The sequence below is a fragment of the Dermacentor silvarum genome, chromosome 1, assembly GCF_013339745.2.
Source record: "Dermacentor silvarum isolate Dsil-2018 chromosome 1, BIME_Dsil_1.4, whole genome shotgun sequence".
Lineage (NCBI taxonomy): Eukaryota > Metazoa > Arthropoda > Arachnida > Ixodida > Ixodidae > Dermacentor > Dermacentor silvarum.
This window is the reverse complement of record NC_051154.1, coordinates 74,105,449-74,125,565: the sequence shown is the minus strand read 5'-3', so window position 1 is coordinate 74,125,565 and position 20,117 is coordinate 74,105,449. Positions and strand designations below refer to the sequence as shown.

At 43.5% G+C, this 20,117-nt stretch overlaps 2 protein-coding genes across 4 annotated transcripts in view; one reads left to right on the top strand and one right to left on the bottom strand.

Moving 5' to 3' along the window:
• LOC119466198 (protein NDRG3) overlaps positions 1-1,950 on the top strand; it is a 67,860-nt gene extending 65,910 nt beyond the window's left edge. For all 3 annotated transcript variants that reach the window (XM_049669789.1, XM_037726693.2, XM_037726690.2), the window contains exon 14: positions 460-1,950. In XM_049669789.1, coding sequence (XP_049525746.1) covers positions 460-584 — 125 coding nt within the window. In that variant the 3' untranslated portion in view covers positions 585-1,950. The remainder of the gene's footprint in view (positions 1-459) is intronic.
• LOC119466223 (ileal sodium/bile acid cotransporter-like) lies at positions 1,830-20,089 on the bottom strand. Its single transcript, XM_037726709.2, has 3 exons — positions 19,016-20,089; positions 14,872-15,043; positions 1,830-3,019 (listed from the first exon to the last, which is right to left on the bottom strand). The coding sequence occupies exons 1-3, from the start codon at positions 19,535-19,537 to the stop codon at positions 2,433-2,435; spliced, it is 1,281 nt and encodes a 426-aa protein (XP_037582637.1). The 5' UTR covers positions 19,538-20,089; the 3' UTR covers positions 1,830-2,432.
• Between the last annotated feature and the right edge of the window lie 28 nt (positions 20,090-20,117).

Below are 20,117 nucleotides of genomic sequence, written 5' to 3'. Positions count from 1 at the left end.
GCATCTTCTTTCATTTATCATGTCCACTCTGCATTTTTAGTCGGATAAGCCAACTATTTGGCTGTTAGCAAGGAGAGGAGTGGGGGCATCATAGTTTCATTGAACCCCTCTTCTATGCATTGTGTTGCAGCCTTTGCTTTCTTTTTTTTTTCTTTTCCTGTATGAAAACTTGTGTGACTGAAATCTCACCTTTGTTTCATTCCTATACCTCCTGTTTTGTCCCGTTTGTCTTGCTCTTGTTTTGTAGTCTCAGCACCTTAGGCGCCTCTGGCAGTGTGCTCTCCCAGACTAGTGTATGTGTGGCGTGTGTGTATGACTGTGTGTGTGATGACAGTTCTTTGTTTGTTTCCTCTTATGTTTTGAGTTGATTTTGTAGATCTAAATTGTTTTTGATTCTATTTCTTTTTCCCCTCTCCCTCTCCCTTTCTTTCTTTTTCCCCCCCACCCTCCTCTTTGTAGTCCCTAGTCTTGCTGGTCAAAAGTTGAGCTCAGTGCGTCAGACTTCGCTCGAAGAGGAGGCCAACACCAAGCAGGAAGTACACATTGTTGAAAACCCCATAAACCAGCATCAGGTGAACTGCTAAGCAGAGGTGGAAAAAAACTCCAGCAACATGGAGGGACCCACACAGGAGAGCTTTTTCGTGGCAGCACTCCAGCTGTAGCGTTGGTGTGCAAAGACTGTGTTGGTCATGGGAAGGGGTCACAGATGCAAAAGCAAAAGGGACATGAGCAAAAAAGAAAAAAAAGAAAAAAAAGTCAGCTAGGCTTAAAAACGACAAAAGCTGCTGCTAGAATTGCATGTTATCACGTTACAGATGCTTGTTGGTGTACCCACACGTACATTGAAGCTTGCACACTCGTGCCTGGTGGTAGTACAAAGCTTCAGTCTTCTAAGCTCAAAAGGCTCTGACCTGAGTGTTGGACCTGCATACAGATATTTTGTGGACTTCTGCCCGATTCTCAAGTATGCATTGATCAGAGCATCCTGGATTCTTTTGGAGTGCACGCTAAAAAAGCAAAAACGTAAAAGCTGCACGTGTGCATCTACTTTTGTGCGTGTGACCAGGCTACATCCGACTTGCAACGACTTGCGTTGAAGCTGTAGAGTATAAAGTCTGTTTGGTTCCAAATAGTACAACGAAAGGGCTTCAGCGACAGTGCTTGCCACTGGGGCTGCTCCAGCCAGCTTTGAAAGGTTAGATATGGAGCCTTGCTTCAGTATGGAAACTGCTGAGGAGGACCAATGCATTGCTTGTTGATGCTTTTGAAATAGTTGCCTGTGCGTTAAGTTCACAAGGGTGCAGCTGTGTTCCTTGCAGGCTGGAGCATTTTTGAAGACACACCCACCCTGAGTTTGTGTGTGTAGGCTTGTTGCATGCACCAGGGCTCATGGTCACGTTATGCAAAAACAGTGTTGTGCATATAAAAACTTGCTCCCACTAAGAATGGTTGTTGTTTTAACTGTCCAGTCTGCTGTCATTGCTTGCTGAAAAGAGAAGGCAGGGATGTGGACTGTGTTGAAATTGCTTGTTTTGCTGTGGTCTCGCCCACCTATGTCTGTTGTGGATTCTGGCGAACTGAAAGTGAGCTGTGTGCTGTAAACATTGCAAAGCGGAGAGGTTCGGGCATGTTTTTTTTTTTTTTTTTTTTGTCATAGTGAGGCCTTGTTTTGAAGGGCTTACATTGTAGATGGTGGTTGAGATGGTGTACTGTACACAGTGTATACATGAGTGAAGCCTACTATACAAGATGTATAAACGACGTACTTTTACTTTGACTATGGGCATATGTTGCATTGTATGTTGTGTGTGCTGCTCTTAAAGATTCAGCCGAAGAAATGTATTTTTATTATAGTTTGTTCCTTACAACTGCATGTACAATGAATGCATTTGTTTTACATCTATGCAGGTACATGCACATGGTACAAATAAAGCAACATCATACATAGTGCTTTGGCTTCTTTTCTTCATTCTCCATATGGCATTCAAAGAGAAAAATGTTGAGACTATGGGAACAAACTGTATCGTACAGTATTTAAAAAACATCTCATTACGATATGGTAAAAAGTGTTTTGGCACCTGGAGCATATGCTTTGCCCCAAAGTGTCCCTATGATGCTCTGCATGCTTGGCATGTGGGGTGCAGGTAATTCCATAGATAAGTGAGCAACCAGAAATTGAGCATTGGTACAGTCATGTTTAGTATAAGTCCAATGTGGTGCCCGTGGTCAAAGGGGCCTCAATACTGCACGGTGGTGCCGACATAATATTTACTTAATAAATACCAGCAATTGGAATGGTGTTCTGCAACTCTTTGTATGTCAGCGCTACCGTCTTGGGCTCCTTTGACGACAAACACCGTGTTGCAGCTTGCATTGAACATGACTGTATGTGTACAGCACAGCTTGGCACTACATTCCTGCATGATTAAGCCTCAGTTGACAGGCATTTCTGACTTTACGTCATCCTGGCAGGTATATGCATAGGAAGAACACTTGCGGCGCAGTGTCAATATTGCAAAAACGGTTAACAGTATGGCACTTGCTAATGTAACCAGCACTACCACTGGCACCACGGCAAGGTCGCCGCTTGGTTCTGGCAGTGAAAAAGTAAGGACAACAATGGCTAGTGGGCCATTCTGAATGGCAGTTTCCAAGGAAACAGCTATAATCTGTTTACTTGTTAGTCTAAAGAGCCAAGCCATTGTTGCACCAAACAAAAACCCTGTGACTACCACCACAGATGCAGCAACTACCTCCATGAGAGTGATCAGCGTGACTATGTACCAGTAGCTGTACGTTCCTATGACTAGTGCAACAAGTAATATGGCCACAGAGAATGGCTTCACAATTTTCTCTGCCACTTGAGCCCATTTTGGCCGTTTGTATTGGATGAGGAGGCCCAGCCCCAGTGGCAGAGTTAGCGCCACCAAGGACACGAACAGGTTGCTGAATGGCACTGCTGGGGTGGCAGTGCCAGCTATCTGGCGGCCCAGTGTGTGCATCCACAGTGGCATCAGGGCTGCAGGACCAAACAACACACAGGTGAGTATGGAACAAAGGCAGGTGTGCAAAACACTGGATGCAAAAAAAAAAAAAAAAAAAACTCCATGGTGGCACAGTGGCAGAAAAAGAGGGAAGGCACAAAACCTATCTGCACATGCAAGCAACTTGTTGAACTTTCAAGTTGTTTGTATGCATGGACTAATGTGCGGCTTGCCTAGCTTTTGCTCATATGGGGCAGCCCTATAATGTGGCCAAATGATTAGCACTTGCCGTCTAGTACTACAGTAGCACAGGTAATGGAATAGGCAATCCAGGAAGGTGAGCACATCTATACGAGACGTAAGGAGTGCGTGCTAACCGCAGGTGGCGACTGAAGATTGTGGAACACTGGTGCTACGAAAATTTGGTATGGGCATACCGGCAACACAACCAACAGAGAAAGAGTATTTTTCTTTTAACAGCAGAGCTATTTAAGTTCTTGGTTAGGCCGCGTAGTGCGAACAAAAACTGTGGGCCGATCCTGGAGGTAGTGCAGAAAGGGTCCAAGCGCAATGGCACATACCCCTGTCAACTAGCGAAGCTGTTAAAGCTCGAGGATGGTCTGTCGAGTGTACGCCGCAAAGCCCCCGCCTGGCGATGACGTCACCATGCGTCGCCTAGCAACGCTTTACCCCAGCTGCGCCGAGTCTCGCCACAATTGCGTGAGCCGTGACGTCATCGCGCGCGCCGCATCGCTTCGCCTTAGCTTTGCCGAGCCATGACGTCACCGCGGAGTGGCGGCCACGGCTGCGCAGACATGGAGCTACGCCGTGACGTCACTGCGCTGACCCACTCCGCGTCGCCGCCGCGGCGACACCAAAGCCCCGCCGTCTCTGCGCCACGCACATCGCCGCGAAGATGGGGCGGCCAAAGAAGAGGAAGCGCGGCGCGAAAGCCGCCGCGCCGATACTCGAGAGCGAGTGAGACGACTTCGGTCAGATCCTGACTATCGCGCCGCCGAAGCGGCGGCGAAACGTCGGTGATTCGAAGAAGATCCGGAGTTACGAGCCCGCGAAATCGAGCAAAAGCGTTTGAGCGTCCAGATACTTTTAATGACCGAGTGTTCGTTGCTCCATGGGCTGTTGATGATTCCTGGGTGATCTTGCGCGAAATGTGGCCGAGTCTCGAAGCATAACCTCGCAAAAACTTGGCCGAACCAAGATAAAGCTAGGTGGAGTCGCCAGCTTCGCTGTTTGCCCAGTCTTCGCACCACTAGTGTAGGGTTGGTAATATTGATGAACGATTGATTAAAAGTCTCCCGCAAAATGATCAATCTTCATTGATGTCCACCTTTAATCAACTTAATCAATTAGACATGTTCGATTAATCATTTTCTAAAGTTTGACACGAGTTGCGCGAAAAATTTGAAATTGTATTAGAATGGCGGAGCACGAGCAGTGACTGCGCGGCTGTGGTAGTGTGACTGTCGACTGTTTTCCCGAGTCCCGAGTGATGCCGAGCCGAATGCTTCCCCTCTCTTCACCCACACCACACCCGCGACCATGCCACCTGAAGCCGGAGGCTTGAAATGCCCTCGCAATTCAAGGCATATTATAGCAACCCAGTCGTTGATCGTCGTGTCACTCCCAGTCCACTAAAGACGTGGCACACCATGCGCGCCGGTTTGGAGCACGTATTTGACATAACGATGAAGTTCATGTCGATTCCAGCAAATCAGTAGCTTCTGAGCATTCTCACATGCTGGGTGTGTGGCCATTCAAAGAATGTGTTGGTTTTACTCGAACATCCCAGCCAATTGACATTCCTTCGCTCCGTAGAAAAGAGGACGTGGCTTAAAATTCTAAACCATGGTTTTGGGGGTGGCGGTGTTGCAGCAGGCGGGATTAGCCTGGCACACATAGCCGGCAACTGTTCCACCCGAGCCTCCTATGAGTTGAGATCGGGGTTGTGTCACCAGGTGTCAATGAGCCCCGTGTCTTGCAGGAAGGCAATCAGCACTCGTTGCACTCGCTTCCCGATTGCCGCGGACCCTCCAGGAAAAACGACGTCTTCAAGATCCTGTGCGAAAGACCACTCTTTTGCAGGCTGTCGACCATCGCGTTTCTTTCTGTGTCGAACTGTGGGCATAGCCAAATGAAATGTTCAATGTCGCCGATATCACCACAGAAGGCACAGAGCAGGGAAGCGCAACGTCCAGTCTTGAATGACCAAGTCGGGGTGTACGCGGAGCCGGTTCGGATGTGGTACAACAGCATCGCTTGTAAGTCTATGGATCACACAGCTTTGGTGTGGAGTCTTGTGGATAACTCTAATGTGATTACGGATTGCATCCTTAGAGTTCTAAAAAATGCTTGGCGCTCTCACTTTTGGGACACATGACAGCGCTAGGCGTGCAAGAGCGTCAGCTTTTTTGTTTCTTTCAATTCCTACGTGGGATGGGATCCATTGAAATTTAACGTTAATTTCCTTGCTCATTAGATCTTTTATCAGTGCTAGACATTGCCTTGTAATCTTCTCTCAAGGTAGGCCAAGATGTAGTCATAATGCTGACTTTGAGTCCATCAGCACCATGATATCTCGTGCAGAATAGGCCCGTAGTTTTCAGAAGGCCATGGTAATGTGGTGCTTTGTACTGTTGTTGACGAACTACGCGATCCAGGCGGCCAGACCATGATACATCAAGGAAGGGTATGCAGAATGCCGCTGCGCAGATCTGTTTGTGCACACCCCGACCCGTCTGTGTACGCTTGTAAGTGGCTTTGATACGCTGTGCTCAAGTGGTCCAGTACAAAGAACTTAGCTTCAGCAGTTGAAATGGTGTGTTTCACGGGTTGTCGGGGTGCATTGATGCTGCAGGTAATGTCCGAGAAAGACCATGGCAGGTCGAGACTACTCCGTTTAGACCATTCCAATCCTAAATATCGGAAGGTGCTCAGCGCCGCATGGAAATCGGAGTGAATTCTTGTTCTTAGCCGCCGGAGAAGCGCCGTGCCTGCGGGGGACTCGTCCAGCTTTAACAGCTGCGTGAACAAGGTCCGAGATACCAAAAAGTGGAGTGGGAGAGACTGCTTCATTAGTAACCTTCTTGTTTGAAGCTGCTCGAGGAACTCCCATCGCCAAGCGAAGTCCCTTTCTATATACTGCCTCGAAGCGCTCGAATTGACTCGGTAATGGTCATATGAGGGGCAGCTGATAGAGAATGCGGCTTGTTGTCAGTGCAGCGTTCAGTGTAAGCACGGACATTGGATTGTTTCCCCACCGTACACCTGCCAAGCGATGAAGTGCGTTGAGACTCTTCGCACTGACGCAGCCACAACACTTTCAACCACGCTTTGCCACAGTAGCTTGCTGTCTATGATGACGCCTAGGAAACGAACACTAGTGGCACAACAAATTGAATGGCCTCTGATATCCAGTGTCAGACATGTTGATTCCGCCTCACTCCAGTAATATTCTTTTCCCTTGAGCATATTGCAATTCATTGCATATTTTAGTTGGACTTCACCTTTCACTTCGGCCATTTTTCTTATTTCTTGTTTAGCTGTATTGTACAGGGATTCACTAGTGCCATTTTATAAGATAAAATGTTTATATTTTCAAAGGCCACTAATGCTAACTCTATTTAGTCTTAAACAAATTGGCGATTAAATTTTATACAATGTATATCTAACTTGGGTCCACCTCTCAAGCATTAAAATAGGGTCCTAGAAAAGTAGATAACTGTGTTTGAACCTTTTTAATGTGCCCTGCAAGAATTTCGATTATTCAATGAAAAACCCTGCATCGAAAGCAATTAATCAATTAAAGGCTAAATTGATGAATGATTAATCATTAATCGAATAAAAGAATTAATCGACCATTTCTACACTAGTGTGAAGCTGCCCCTAATTTTTTTCTCGTTCTTTTCCATTTATATAGGCCTCAAGTGCAATAGGCTTCATGTTGACGCATCAGCAATGCCAATGGCCACCCTTTCAAAGGGGCACAATCACATCCACTGAGGCATGTGCATTTCCAGGTTGCAAGAGGTGGTTGCACAGGATTAAAATTTATTGTGTTCCTAGACATTTTGCAGCCAGTTGAATAATGTATGCACCCTCATTCACTTTGTAGTCTTCACATTTTACTAATACCACGTTTCCTTCTATCTAAGCAACCATTTTTCCCATGGTGACTAAAGCAAGAGAGGGGACTTGAAGCAATAGAACAATGGTAAAAATTTCAGGAGGATATACTCGCTTGCAGAGAAACTGCAAATTAAAGCAGTCTGGAGTCTTTGCCAACATAAACAAATGTATGGCTCAACACAAATTATTACTCCCCACTGACACTTACTATGATCACTTGCGCTGGCACTTCACATGTAGTCCATGCTGCTGACCGAGCTACCGCTCTCAATATTGATAAAACAAATTGTGGTTTTCCACTTACTAAAACATCTTGCTATGACAAACACGGGGAATGCGGGAGATGAAAATTCAAGACGATGAGCAAAACGAGAACAAGGTGAGAGCAGGAGCCAACGTTTTTGACAAGTGGACTTGTCTTCTTCAAGGCGACATATGCTCTCCTCGGCACAGTATATATAGGTAGGGTTCTTCTAAAGGGGAGAGAAGGTATGGCGGGTGGGTGAGGTAACGAGCAAGAGAGTGTTAGCGGCGAGGGTGTAGAATTGAAAAGAAAGATAATGCGCTCCTGATAGTCGGAGGAATTTGAGGCAGCGCTGTGTGTTAGCCGGTTGACGTGTCATTGTAGGTTCCCCTTTTCGTGGAAGGGGGGGGGGGGGGGCGGTATCTGCTCTGCTGGAGGTCAGTGAACTATCGTGTCTGACAGAGAGAATAAAAATAGTGGCAGAAAAATGGTGCTCCTGAAAAAAAAAAAGAAAAAAGAAACGTGGGGAGGGGCAAATATATAAATAAAAGAACGAAAGGAATGAGTGAAAGCAAAGGGAGGTTGGAATATTATTGACAATCGAATAACGAAAAAAAAAAAAAAAAAACACTAAGCAACTCAATGAAAAATAACGAAGTGCTGTTGCCTGTGCTTTGAAGTTTAGCATAGCGAATAGATTGTAAAGCTCCCGTTGAAACGTTCATGCCTATTGGTTGCAATGTCTTGGAACTTATAGATGAGGTACGATTCTCTATATTTTCTGTCTTGCGCAGAACGAAAATTTGATTGTAGTATGTAGAGTTTATCAAAGTTATGACGTGGTTGGTTAAAATGCTCGGCAACGGCTTTGGGAAGATTTTTAGCTGTGTCCGTGCGATGTCCGTTGAACCTGATGTTCATTGATTGTCCCGTTTCGCCGATATATTGCTTCTTACAGAAGGAACACTCAGGCATATAAATTACATTGGAGCTAGTGCAAGTAAAGATAGTTTTCACTTCGTGTGTATAGCTATTTGCGGTGCTTTTAATTTTAAGGTCACTTTGAAGGTGCCTGCAGGTTTTGCACCTGGGGCGAGAACATGCTTTTATTAAGGGGGAATGATGTTGGCTGACTTTTGCATGCACTAACATGTCTTGAAAGTTTTTGTTGCGGCAAAAGGTACATCCAGGAACGCTTTTCTCAGACGCTGGTTACTTCATGATATTGTGTGGTATTTTCGTAGGATGTTGTTTATGTTTGGAAGGGCATTAGGATATTTTGTTATAAAGGCTGGTGGTCTATCAGATTCTGGTGTAGGTTGTTTCTTAGCTAATGCCGACTGCCTCTCTAATCTTGATGCGACGTCATAAGCCTGGTCGAGAGGAATTTATGGATGGTTTCATTCCGCTAGCGTTACTTTAAGGTCATTTAGGTGGTGGATATAATTGTTGTCTTGGCTACAGATTCTTCTTATACGTTTCGCTTGCCCGACAAAAATTCCTCGCTTGCAGTGTCTTGGGTGATGACTGGTGTAGTCTAAATACTGCTCGCTATCCGTAGGCTTCCGGTAAAGTGTCGTTCTCAGTTTTCCATTTTCTATGTAAACCGTCGTTTCGAGGAAGTTGATCTGACTAGGAGAGTGGTGAGCAGTAAACTTAATACTCGGGTGAAAGCGGTTGAAATGGCTAATTAAGTCGTTCAGTGCGTTTGTGCCGTGTTCCCATATTATGAATATGTCATCAATGTAACGCAGGTAGGTGTGGGGTTTTAAAGGGTATGATTTTATCAGGTTTACTTGAAGCTGTCCCATGAAAATGCTGGCATACATGGGAGCGAATGGTGTTCCCATGCTTGTGCCGAAAGTTTGTAGCTAGTGAATAGAATCGAATTCGAAATAGTTGAATGTGAGAACTAACTCGAGAAGTGACAGGTAAACTTCAGGAGCGTGCGCTTGAGGATTGACTGCGAGGGACTTCGACATGGCTTCAATTCCTTTCCTCATAGGTATGTTAGTGTAAAGAGCAGAAACATCTAAAGTTACTAGAATAGCGTGGTCGGAGAGGATTTGGTTAGCGTTAATCGAGTCGATAATTCTAAGGAAGTGAGGCGTGTCTTGAACAAAAGATGGTAGGGTGGTTGGGATGATTGACAGATGGTGATTTAAAAATTTAGATAGTGACTCAGTAGGTGTGTTGTTATTCGACACCCTAGGCCTGTCTGGGATTTCTGCTGTAAATATTTCTTCTACGGGAACCTTATGTATTTTACAAAGAAGGTAAAAGCGGCCGGCTTCTTGGTTACTGGGCATCATGAAGCGATATTCAGACTGGGTGATCAGTTCCTCGGACAGCAGCTGTGCTATTGTACTTTGGACAAGGTTGCTGTAAACCGAAGTTGGGTTAGAGTCGAGTTTTGTGTAATGGGCGTGGCTGTTCAGTTGTTTGAAGGCATGATTTTTGTACTTTTCCATGGGCCAGATTACGATACTGCCGCCTTTGTCTGCTGGTTTTATTAAAATATCCTTTCTTTCCGCGAGTTCTTTAAGAATTTTGTGTTCAGCGGGGGACAAATTTTTTGCGCTTGCGGCAATGCCGCGTTGACTCTAAAATTTCCTTTGAGATTAGTTTTATGTATAGATCAAGGTCTGGGCACTGTTCGGCTTCCGGTGTCCACGTGCTAGGTGGTCTCAAAGAGTCTTTATCATGTTTTCCTACATCGGGCCTATCGAAAAAGAATTCCTTGATGCGCATGCGTCTTGAAAACTCTGTTATATCTTTGTGGAGTTCATACTCATTTACTGGTTTGTTTGTGGGCGTTAGACCACATTTGAGGAGATCAATTTCATTGGGATTTAAACTCTGTGATATGTCTACTACGTTGCTGCAGTGCTCTGGATGCTCGCTTGTAGCACCATCGGTGGAGCTATGTGCTGTAGGGGTCATAGTAGTTTTTTTAGGTGGATCTGCGGCTCCAATACCTTTGTGTTGGTATTTATCTAGTAGGTCTTCCTCCCTAGTTTCGACCAATTGTTCAAGTTCTCTTTTTTCCGGTTCAGGTAGATTTATGTTGTCGAGCTGATTAGTAATTATCACAAGTTGTTCCTGGCAGTTTTCTTCAAGAATATCAAATAAATACAGCGATGCATTTTCTAGGACAGCATTCCACTTCAATAATAGCCTGGAGGGTAAAAGCCAAGGGCACATCTAACCTTAATTCTAAGGCCTTTTGAGATTTTCCTGTGTTTTATGCAGCTAGCGCAGGCTTTTAGGTGATATCTGTAATTTTTCTGTTTGGCAGCGAGTTTTGGCGATTGGAGGAAAGAGCGAGATTTGTTGTGTGTGCTATCCTACAATGACACGTCAACCGGCTAACACATGGTGCTGCCTCAAATTCCTCCACCGACTATCAGGAACGCATTATCTTTCTTTTTAATTCTACACCCTTGCCGCTAACACACTCTTGCTCGTTACCTCACCCACCCGCCTTACCTTCTCTCCCCTTTAGAAGAACCCTACCTATATATACTGTGCCGAGGAGAGCATATGTCGCCTTGAAGAAGACAAGTCCACTTGTTGAAACGTTGGCTCCTGCTCTCACCTTGTTCTCGTTTCGCTCATCGTCTTGTCATGACAATGGTTCAAACATCGAAAGTCCACATTAAAAAATAAAGGGTATTTATATTTGTGGACAAAATTACCAGCAGCATTTCTGCCTCTTCTATGCCCTTTCCCCTGACAGACTCTGTGACAAGCATGACCTTGCTAACATATTTTACTACACAAGAAGGCACTCACAAAAGTCTTTATGCAGGTGAGTATCACTTGTGTATAATTCTTAATCTATACTTTGAATTTACTCAATGTCTTAAGATAAATAACTACTGTTCATTATTGAAAGTATTGCACACGGAAACAGTCATTGACAGGTTTGACTAATGACCAAGTGGACTAACAGAAGCCTGCAATGTGGAGGGAATTGAATGAAATGAAAGCTCTCATTTCACCTCAGAGTAGAGGAATGAAATTAAGGGAAGATCCTCAAGAGCATTGCAAATGAAGAAAGAAAAAGAAAGTCCTGTTGTAGTGAGCCCACGGCCACTACTAGACTGGAGCTGTATTGAGGAAACAATAAGGGGGCGGATTTGCACTACCACTGCTGGTGCACAAGACTTGGGCTTCTCTGCTGCCATTTCTGAAGGTATGATGCAATTACCAATAAATCCTCTAGAAATTAATTTTAGTTTTAATAGGGCTACCTCAAAGGACCCTCACCAGGTTTGGGAACTGTTAACAGACAAGCACGATGCATAGATGACTAGGTGACGATTGTGTCTGCAAATTGCTACACAAACGTATGCCATGCAAACAGCTTGAAAATAAAACAAAAGCCTGTGTGCCCTTTTTCTCAAAGGACTCGGCCACTCTCCATACCATCTGAGATGATGTCACAGGCAGGGTGCTTCCACGTCATAAACGTAGTGCCTCCAGCACGCCAATAGCCAGTAGCAGCACAAACAACTGGGGGTTTCAGTAAATTGTGGTGTGAAAAACCACCTCGAGAAATGCACACCACACAGCAACGAGAAAAAAAAAAAAAAAAAAAAGAGACGAGGAGAGGAAAGGCGGGGCCAGACTGGGGGAATTATGTAAACATTACATGGGCCCTCAGCTGCGATATGGGAGAAGGTAGGAGAGGAATATCACTTGTGGTTGCTAGTCAACACAATGGTTGAAGGCTTAGGTGCGAGGAAGGTAGCTTGCCTCCTTGCACCATGGCCTCAAATGGCGCTTTACAACTTTTAGTGCATAACCAAAATTTCTGACAGGACCTAGTGAGAGGCCCCTTAAAGGGAAGCTTTACCTTCCGAGCTCTTAATACACGAGAAAGAAAAAAATTTTTTTTTGCTCTCAGCACATTAACAACCAGTTCTGATTACATTTGTTACGTTTAAAATAAAAATTTACTCTTGGGACAGGTAGAAGCAGAGTTTTTATTTAGGCCACCATTTAAAAAATTTCTTTTTACAAAATTGCCCAAACTCAGAAACTTTCAAAAAAAAAAAAATGAATTAACTCTAATACAGCTATAAAAAAAACCTTAACGATTCTGTGCACTGCACTTATTGGGACATGTAAAGCAGACAAAATTTACATACATTACACAATGCTCTCAAATGTGCCAATAAATTGTAAATACGACTTTAGCAAAAGTCATGTAAACAATGTTATGATTTTAAGTAAGCTGTCCAGTTAGGATATGATATTTGTCCACTTTAGCTTATCAAACAGATAGTGTTTACAGAATTGTAATAGCTGTTTTTGGTGCTGAAATATGGAGTTGTAAACTTCATGCTTTCTTTTTTTGCTTATAATTTTTTTTAAATTATTGCTCAAATTTGAGCATTCTCTACTAAATTACACAAATTTAATTCAATTTGGTTCAGCAGTTGTCTAGTGACCATTTCTGAGTTTCTCATGTATTTGAATATAGAAACTGGAGTAGGCCTGAAGCTAAAGCTTTCTCTTAAGGCATAGTATAAGGAAACATCAAGTGAGCTACTAAGGAAACTAGCAGTTATTTTAGTGCAAGGTTAAATTGCTCAACATGAAGCGCTATCTTCCTTTCGTTTGTGCATTTTACTAAATTTTCCAGTGCTTCAAGTCATCGGTCTGTAGGCCATAGGTGTCCTACATAGATGTCCTATGCGAGGTGAAGCCTGTAGGTGGCGCTTTACAAGTTTCACCTTGCACTGCAATCTGCTGGCCTAGTGCTACACTCAATAAAGCTAGTGCACTAGTCTGATCGTTGTCTTGGGCTCAGTCTTTGAGCCGGAACAATCTTTTTAACGTCACAGCTTGCTAGGATTGGGTGCAATTCATTTTTACTGCGTAACTTTTTTTCACCAAGTGGATTTCCACAGACCTTCTAGCGATACATTTTTAAACTTTCCAATGCTTCAAGTTGTTAAAAAAACTTCGTCCCCAGGCCACTATCTGCTAGTATCCTGATCACCTCACTATTCCCAACTTTGACTTGCTGACTAGGGCCAGTATAACATAAGATTCCTTTTGCTCGATCCTATTCCTTTCTTGTCATCCAACATTCATAGCCAGCTGGTTCTTGTGATTACGTTGGCAGAGCACTGCTTGGACCACTGACAAAAAGCAAAATGGAATAGCAATGAAATAGAATTGCTACATTATTCTGGCCAAGTTGACCTTTTCTTCATTAGGTTTGCCTTCGAGAAGAGAGGCTGGTCATTGCTCTGTCTGTCTGTGTGTGTGTGTGCGCGCGTGCACGCTTGTTTTGCTGTGTTTAGTTTGAAAGGAACCTGCATCATTTTCAACTGTAGCAGAACCCTGCCAATACGTCTTTTAGAGAAACACGGAAAAAGAATGTGTAATATGGGAAAACGTAACAACCGATAATGCTTCTGGTAGCAGTAGTGATGAGACAAAAACCTACTCTTAACAAAACCACACCTGAAGTTGAATAGGAAGCCAATAAACTATTGAAAACCTGCTCAGTAAGGCTCGTTAATGTTGTCTGGCAGTTACATTGAACGTTAATTTTTTTTTTTACAGTAGTCATATCCATGAGTGAGTGAGTGAGTGAGTGAACTTTATTGGGTCCACAATAGACGCGAGTAAACTCGACGTCACCTGGCTAGGCCCATCCTATCCATGAGTCTAAATAAATAAAGCTTGTAATCTCCATATGGTGCTTGGGTTGAATTTCCGATAAGAACAGTCTCTTTTCAAGCACCCGCCGCCCTTTTTCAATTTCTGCACAGCCTTGTATATTGAAGTAACTGCACAAGGTACCAGAGGTCACAGGACAGCGTCTGCAAACATTGGTGTGGGGCAACCCCCTGTGCCTTCGTCAACCACCATGGTGGCTTTGTGGCTATGGCATTGCGCTGCTAAGCACATGGTCGCGGGATCTAATCCCGGTCGTGGCAGCCACATTTCGATGGGGATGAAATGCAAGAATGTCCGTGTACCATGCATTACGTGCACGAACCCCATGTGGTCAAAATTAATCTGGGATCCCCCACTACAGCGTGCCTTATAATCAGATTGTGTTTTGGCACATAAAATCCCAGAGTAATTTTTTTTTTTTGCTTGTGCTTTTGTCGATCTTCGTCTTTCAACTGTGTGAGTCGTGTTGAGATTGGCGATAATCTGAACAAAACAATGGCAATCCTTCTGCACAGCATGGCAGGTTCTGCAAACTGACCATTTTCAGAGGCAACATGCGGCGAACAATGTAGGCACCTCCGATGGATGATGCCACACCAGTGGTGTGTTGTCACAGTTTTTGGATGTAACAATCAGCAAGAGAGAGGTAACAAACAGGAAACTAATACCCATGACCCTATGGAAACTAAATGGGATCGGTGGTTCAGAGCATAAGAAGCAGCTAGGAAAACATAAAAAACAGGAATGTATCAACAACATTCTACTGTATGAATGATTTTACACACTTGTACATACCGAGTGCTCCTACACTGCTCATAAAGGTCATGGTAACGCTGAGGTCCAAGTCTCCCTCAAAGAGCAGGGTGTAGAAGTTGCTGTAAATTCCACCAGGACATGAGCCGATTGTAAAAAGCCCAAGTCTTGTCACTGGATTCTGAAGAAGCAGTGTTGAACTCCCATAGGAAATCTGAAACCACAGTAAAGTATAATAGAAAATGGGATTTACAAATTCAACTTAAATAGTTTATTTTCCCCCCAGTCTGTGCAGCATTTTGTTGCATGTGTTAGCCTGTATAGGCTGTACAGAAGGACAGTGATGTTTTATGTTTCAATTCTGCAGCCTAACTAGCAATTCTCAACAGACATTTCTCCAGCACATCCACTTCTCTAGTTTTATAGAAGGTACTTCACAATGCATATCTTCAAACTTCTACAGCATGCAGGCGCTTCCAATGAAGTTAATTAAAATGAGCCAAAAACATTACATTATGGCTCAGTGGCTCATTCAGGCACTTTTGCAGGTAGAATTAATCTCCACGATGTGCATCACAGCAGCTTTTGACATGCACAATTTAAAAAAAATTAAGAACAAGATCTGCAAGAATTTAGTGATTTATATGTTCTCAGTAAAATATTGAAGCATAATGCAACAAGTGAGCTCTGTAACAAGCATAGGTCTCTTCTTGATTGTGTGTGTGTGGCAAGAGCGCGGATTTCAATGCGAGCGCCAGTGACTGTGAGTTGACACTCTATGAGTAAGTGGCCAGTAAGCATTAGTAAACATGAGAATGTGAGTGTTAATATCTGCTGGTGAGTGTAAGTGGAAGTGAGTGCAAACATGTGTGCGCTGATGAGCCACCAAGCAGTTACCCATACAAATGGTTTATTTCTTTACACCTTGATAAAGTGCTCATGTGCACATCACTTTCCTAAATTTCATGGCTGCAGTGCTTTTGGTTTTTAAGATACCTACATAATTAGATTCAATAGTGATTAGTTCCCCATAGCACCAATGATTCCTCTCTTTAGAAAAATTTCTCTCTGCTGATTGCAGGACAGCAGTGGGCTGCTGTCCTACTGCAGCTTCAAAGGCACTTCACAGGCTGTCCTTTGAACTGGTGGAAGCTTTCTTTATCAGAAAAGATGGTGAGAGGTGCATCAGCATGCCTTTGCTGTCATTTTACACGAATGAGTTTCATTTTCTCAGGGACCAGCTCTGATAATTTGATGGTAACCTGTTGTTACATAATTCCTTGTGTCGCTATGTGAATGTCCGGGTTTATATCTAGTAAAGCGTCGGGGAACCAGTTGCGAGTGTGCACTTGTTCGTGTCTCTTCCTAGTTCTCGTTTTAATTTGCACCACAACACCCTTTCTAATCATGTACAAACTAGCCTGACAGCAGATGTCACTGAGCTGCTGTCCCATATGTCATGTTTAATCTTTACATTCGATGCACATCTGTGCGTTTTCACACTAGCCATATTTTTGAACTATAGTTGCCAATGTCATCAGGATGAGGATGTTTAGCTACAGGTGCATTTAGAAAGGCAAAGGCGTGGTGGCGGTTGCTTCACTCAAGTGTCTTCTTTTAACATGAGCAGAGCCAGACATGCCAAAATGTTAAATGTAGCATGAGTAGGTTGCACATCACTAATGCTTCCAAGAGAGACCAATAAGGCCAGGAGAAGTGAAATGGCCCAGACAAAGCACAGGTAGGATGCCTCCACTGCACCAAGTTCACACCACACACACTGAGCAGTTCTACTACACAGAGTGACAGAATTTAGCAAGTAATGCTAAATGTCACCGCTCAGTCAACACATCAACGTCACGAAGAACCTTCAGGAAGAGGTAGAACACCTTCCTCCTGATTTTTCCACCACCTCTTCGAGGAGATGTTCTTAGGGGTGGGCAGCACTATCCGGATGAAGGAAGTAGATGATACGAGTGCAGACTGACAACTGGTTTATTTTTTCAAACAAGTGATTAAATATATACAGAATGGGATCATGTGACACGTGCAAGTGGTGAAAGGGTGTCAGCCTAGCTTGCTATTAAAAAACTTGGTTTCTTTATCATGCAGAGAGATAGTTTACTTATACTTCATGCTTTATACCAACTTTATGCATGTTAACTCAAGCGCATGCATCAACCAGATTTCAATCTCTCTGCATGATAAAGAAACCAAGTTTTTAAATGGCAAGATAGGCTGACACCCTTTCACCACTTGTACGTGTCACATGATCCCATTCTGTGTATATTTAATCACTTGTTTGAAAAAATAAACCAGCTGTCAGTTTGCACTCGTATCACCTGCTTCCTTTGTCCTTCATCTGGATCGCGCTACCGACCCCCCAAGAACATGTTCAGTCACTAACTCGCCCAGCTTGCTGTGTTAATTCTCTTTGGGAAGACCAAGTCATCCCATACAAAACCACTCGACCAAGCTGCCACGTCATTGTTTATGTAAGGCAAAGGCACTGCCCTTACATATATAGCTTGGAATTTGGATACCTTATTGGTCTGATTGCTTACAGGAGCCGTATTCTCCATAACAGTGGAGGTACTGTCACATTTTTGTGATGTAACATCTGGTGCAACGCCTCATTGGAGCGATGGAGATTCTGGCTACCAGCTTAGCCAATCATCATTCACTGAAAGTAATATACCCAAAAGTGGTTGATCCAGGATACTGCCCCAAGCATAAACTCAACGGATATCCACTACGACAATTACACCATACCTACCTTTAATTCTGGTATTTATTTAAAGCTTACTTGTTAGTTAGACTCAAAGTAAGTAATGCCCATTCTCAGATATTTTAGCATGGCTATTTGATTTGATTGCTCTATAGTGGCACGGGGCAGGCACGGGTGAGGTAGGCAAATCATGTTTATGCAACCTTTGCAATACATTTTTGCAATATGTGGCAAGAGGCAGTTTTCTCTTGCCTTTTCCACCCACTCCCCATACACATGTAAAACTTCCACCTACCCCAGAAATAATCGCTAACCGTGCCAGTCTACAGATTACACAAATGCAATAAACCTATGAAGCTTAAAATATTTTTTGTATGCAAAGGGGCCTTTATCCATATTTATTTGTTCTCAGCAAGGTGCAATATAACTAAATTATGCATTACGTAAGTTGCTACAACCATTTAAACTTCTTCACATCCATTTTTCAGGTGGAAGCATACCTGTCTGCAAAAGGGGCAAGCATGAATGGACATGACTGACGTGTGCCAGTGAGTGCAAGAGTGAATGTGGGCAGGGGCATGAATTCTCGCATTTGATGTACGAGATATTTATTAGTCTGATAGAAGTTTATGTCAGTACAATTGTTCCCATCTCTCCAATAGGAATTTGCATTGGGTACATATTAGTCTGCAGGTAATTTGTGTTAGTGCCTATACAGTGTGACAGTGCTTTCTGATAGACTAATAGAAATATATATGTATTAGGCCCACCGTTGATTAATAAGCTTTATGGCCTTGTAAGTTGTACTAGAAAACTAAGGCTATGCATATTTGTTTTAAATGCAAATGGTTTTGATGCTGCTTGAATTGTCAATTGGTCGCAATAGGAAGTCACTAGATGAGTAATGCTGTGAAACAACAAAATAGTTAACAACGAAGACAATAAAGATGACAACAACAACAAAAAATAAAGTAATAATAATAATAATAGCATAATTATACTTTGAGTCTTCAAATACAAGACCTTTGTAGTTATAGGTATTATCAGTGGAGAGCGGCATTTAGATTTTTTTATTAAGATAACAATGTGCCATAAAACTTCACCTATTTGCTTTGAATCACGTACTGGCACAACTAGCATACATTTTATGGTGACCCAAATTTTGCTTGCATATTTATAGCATGTGAGAGGGATTGCAGATTGTGAAATGGTGGGCAACTCACTGAAGTGCATTGCTTTGTTTGTGCATGAGTATAACCTTCTCAAAATAAAATTGGACAAATTTGTCAGCCAATGGGTCCAGTTAGAAATCTCAATATTTTATTTGTAAATATATGCTACTGGTTCTCCCTATGAGAACTTATTAGTTGTTGATAACCTTATAAGGTACTAGTTTTCTATTGGGATTTTCGCTAGGGAGTGCGAGTCTACTGATTTTGTCCTACTATGATAACTCACCAGTGGCATAAAGATGAATTGGCAAAACATGCCAATGGCTGGAGCAACCGGCCTCTTGATTTGTGAGAGCACCACATGCATATCCAGCTGGCATCCAACATTGACGTTGTTCAAGGCCACCAAAACTCCAATTACAGCTCCAAACCCCATAGAAAATGCGGTCAATTCCCGCACGACACGCATTTTGTGAATGCCTTTAAAGGTCTCATTCGTGATGCCGTCTTCAACTTGCCATAATAGGTTGGCATAACCAATCTTCAGTGGTGTTAAAAGCGTTGAAAAGTTGTCACTCGGCGCGACTCTTTCCAGAGATAATGCGATTCCGTCTTCACTCAGCTGGACCACCGATGGATCACTAGAGTGAAGTACAACGGCTGCGTTACTTAATTTCTGAGTAAAGAGAAACGTGAGATTAATAGGTTCATAAAGCGTTAGCCTCGTCTCTGGACTAGTAAAATTGAGCATGCACGTCGATGACTGCGCTAGTAGCAGTACTGCAACACAAGAACGTAATAGCCACATTGTAGTGTGCGTACTGTGGTCAGTGCACCGATCTCCTGCGGCCGGTCTAGCTCGGTTCGGTGAACGCACCAATAGAAGAGCTAAGATAAGCTTCGAACTATCGCAAATGCTCTCAATCAGCTGCGAGACGTGGCAGACAAGCCATGTGCAAGTGAAGCCCGTTTATCACGGACATGTCTACAGAGACAAGTTGATAAAATGTGGAAAGGTGCACGGGAGCTGGAGATTTATGAACAACATCCCATGGCAGTAAAGTTCATTTGGCACCGCATTCAAATCATCGCACTAACAATAGCACAATGCGGCCACAGCCGTCTGTAGTCTCGAGTCACGGTCCATTTGGTGACTTGTCTGGTTTGTCGTCTAACGTTTAAATGAAGCATTTAAACAAACCGGTGACCCGGCAGTATTGAGTTCAGAAAAGCAACAGGCGCAACAGGTCAGCGGCGTTGAACAGGTTCACTGACGGCGGCAATGTGCAGTTCCCCCTCGCCGCACAGCTGGGATATTCGTTGAGCAATGCTGTCGTCGCGCGGTGATGATCACAGCACAAATCGACTGCATACCACAGAACAGTGCA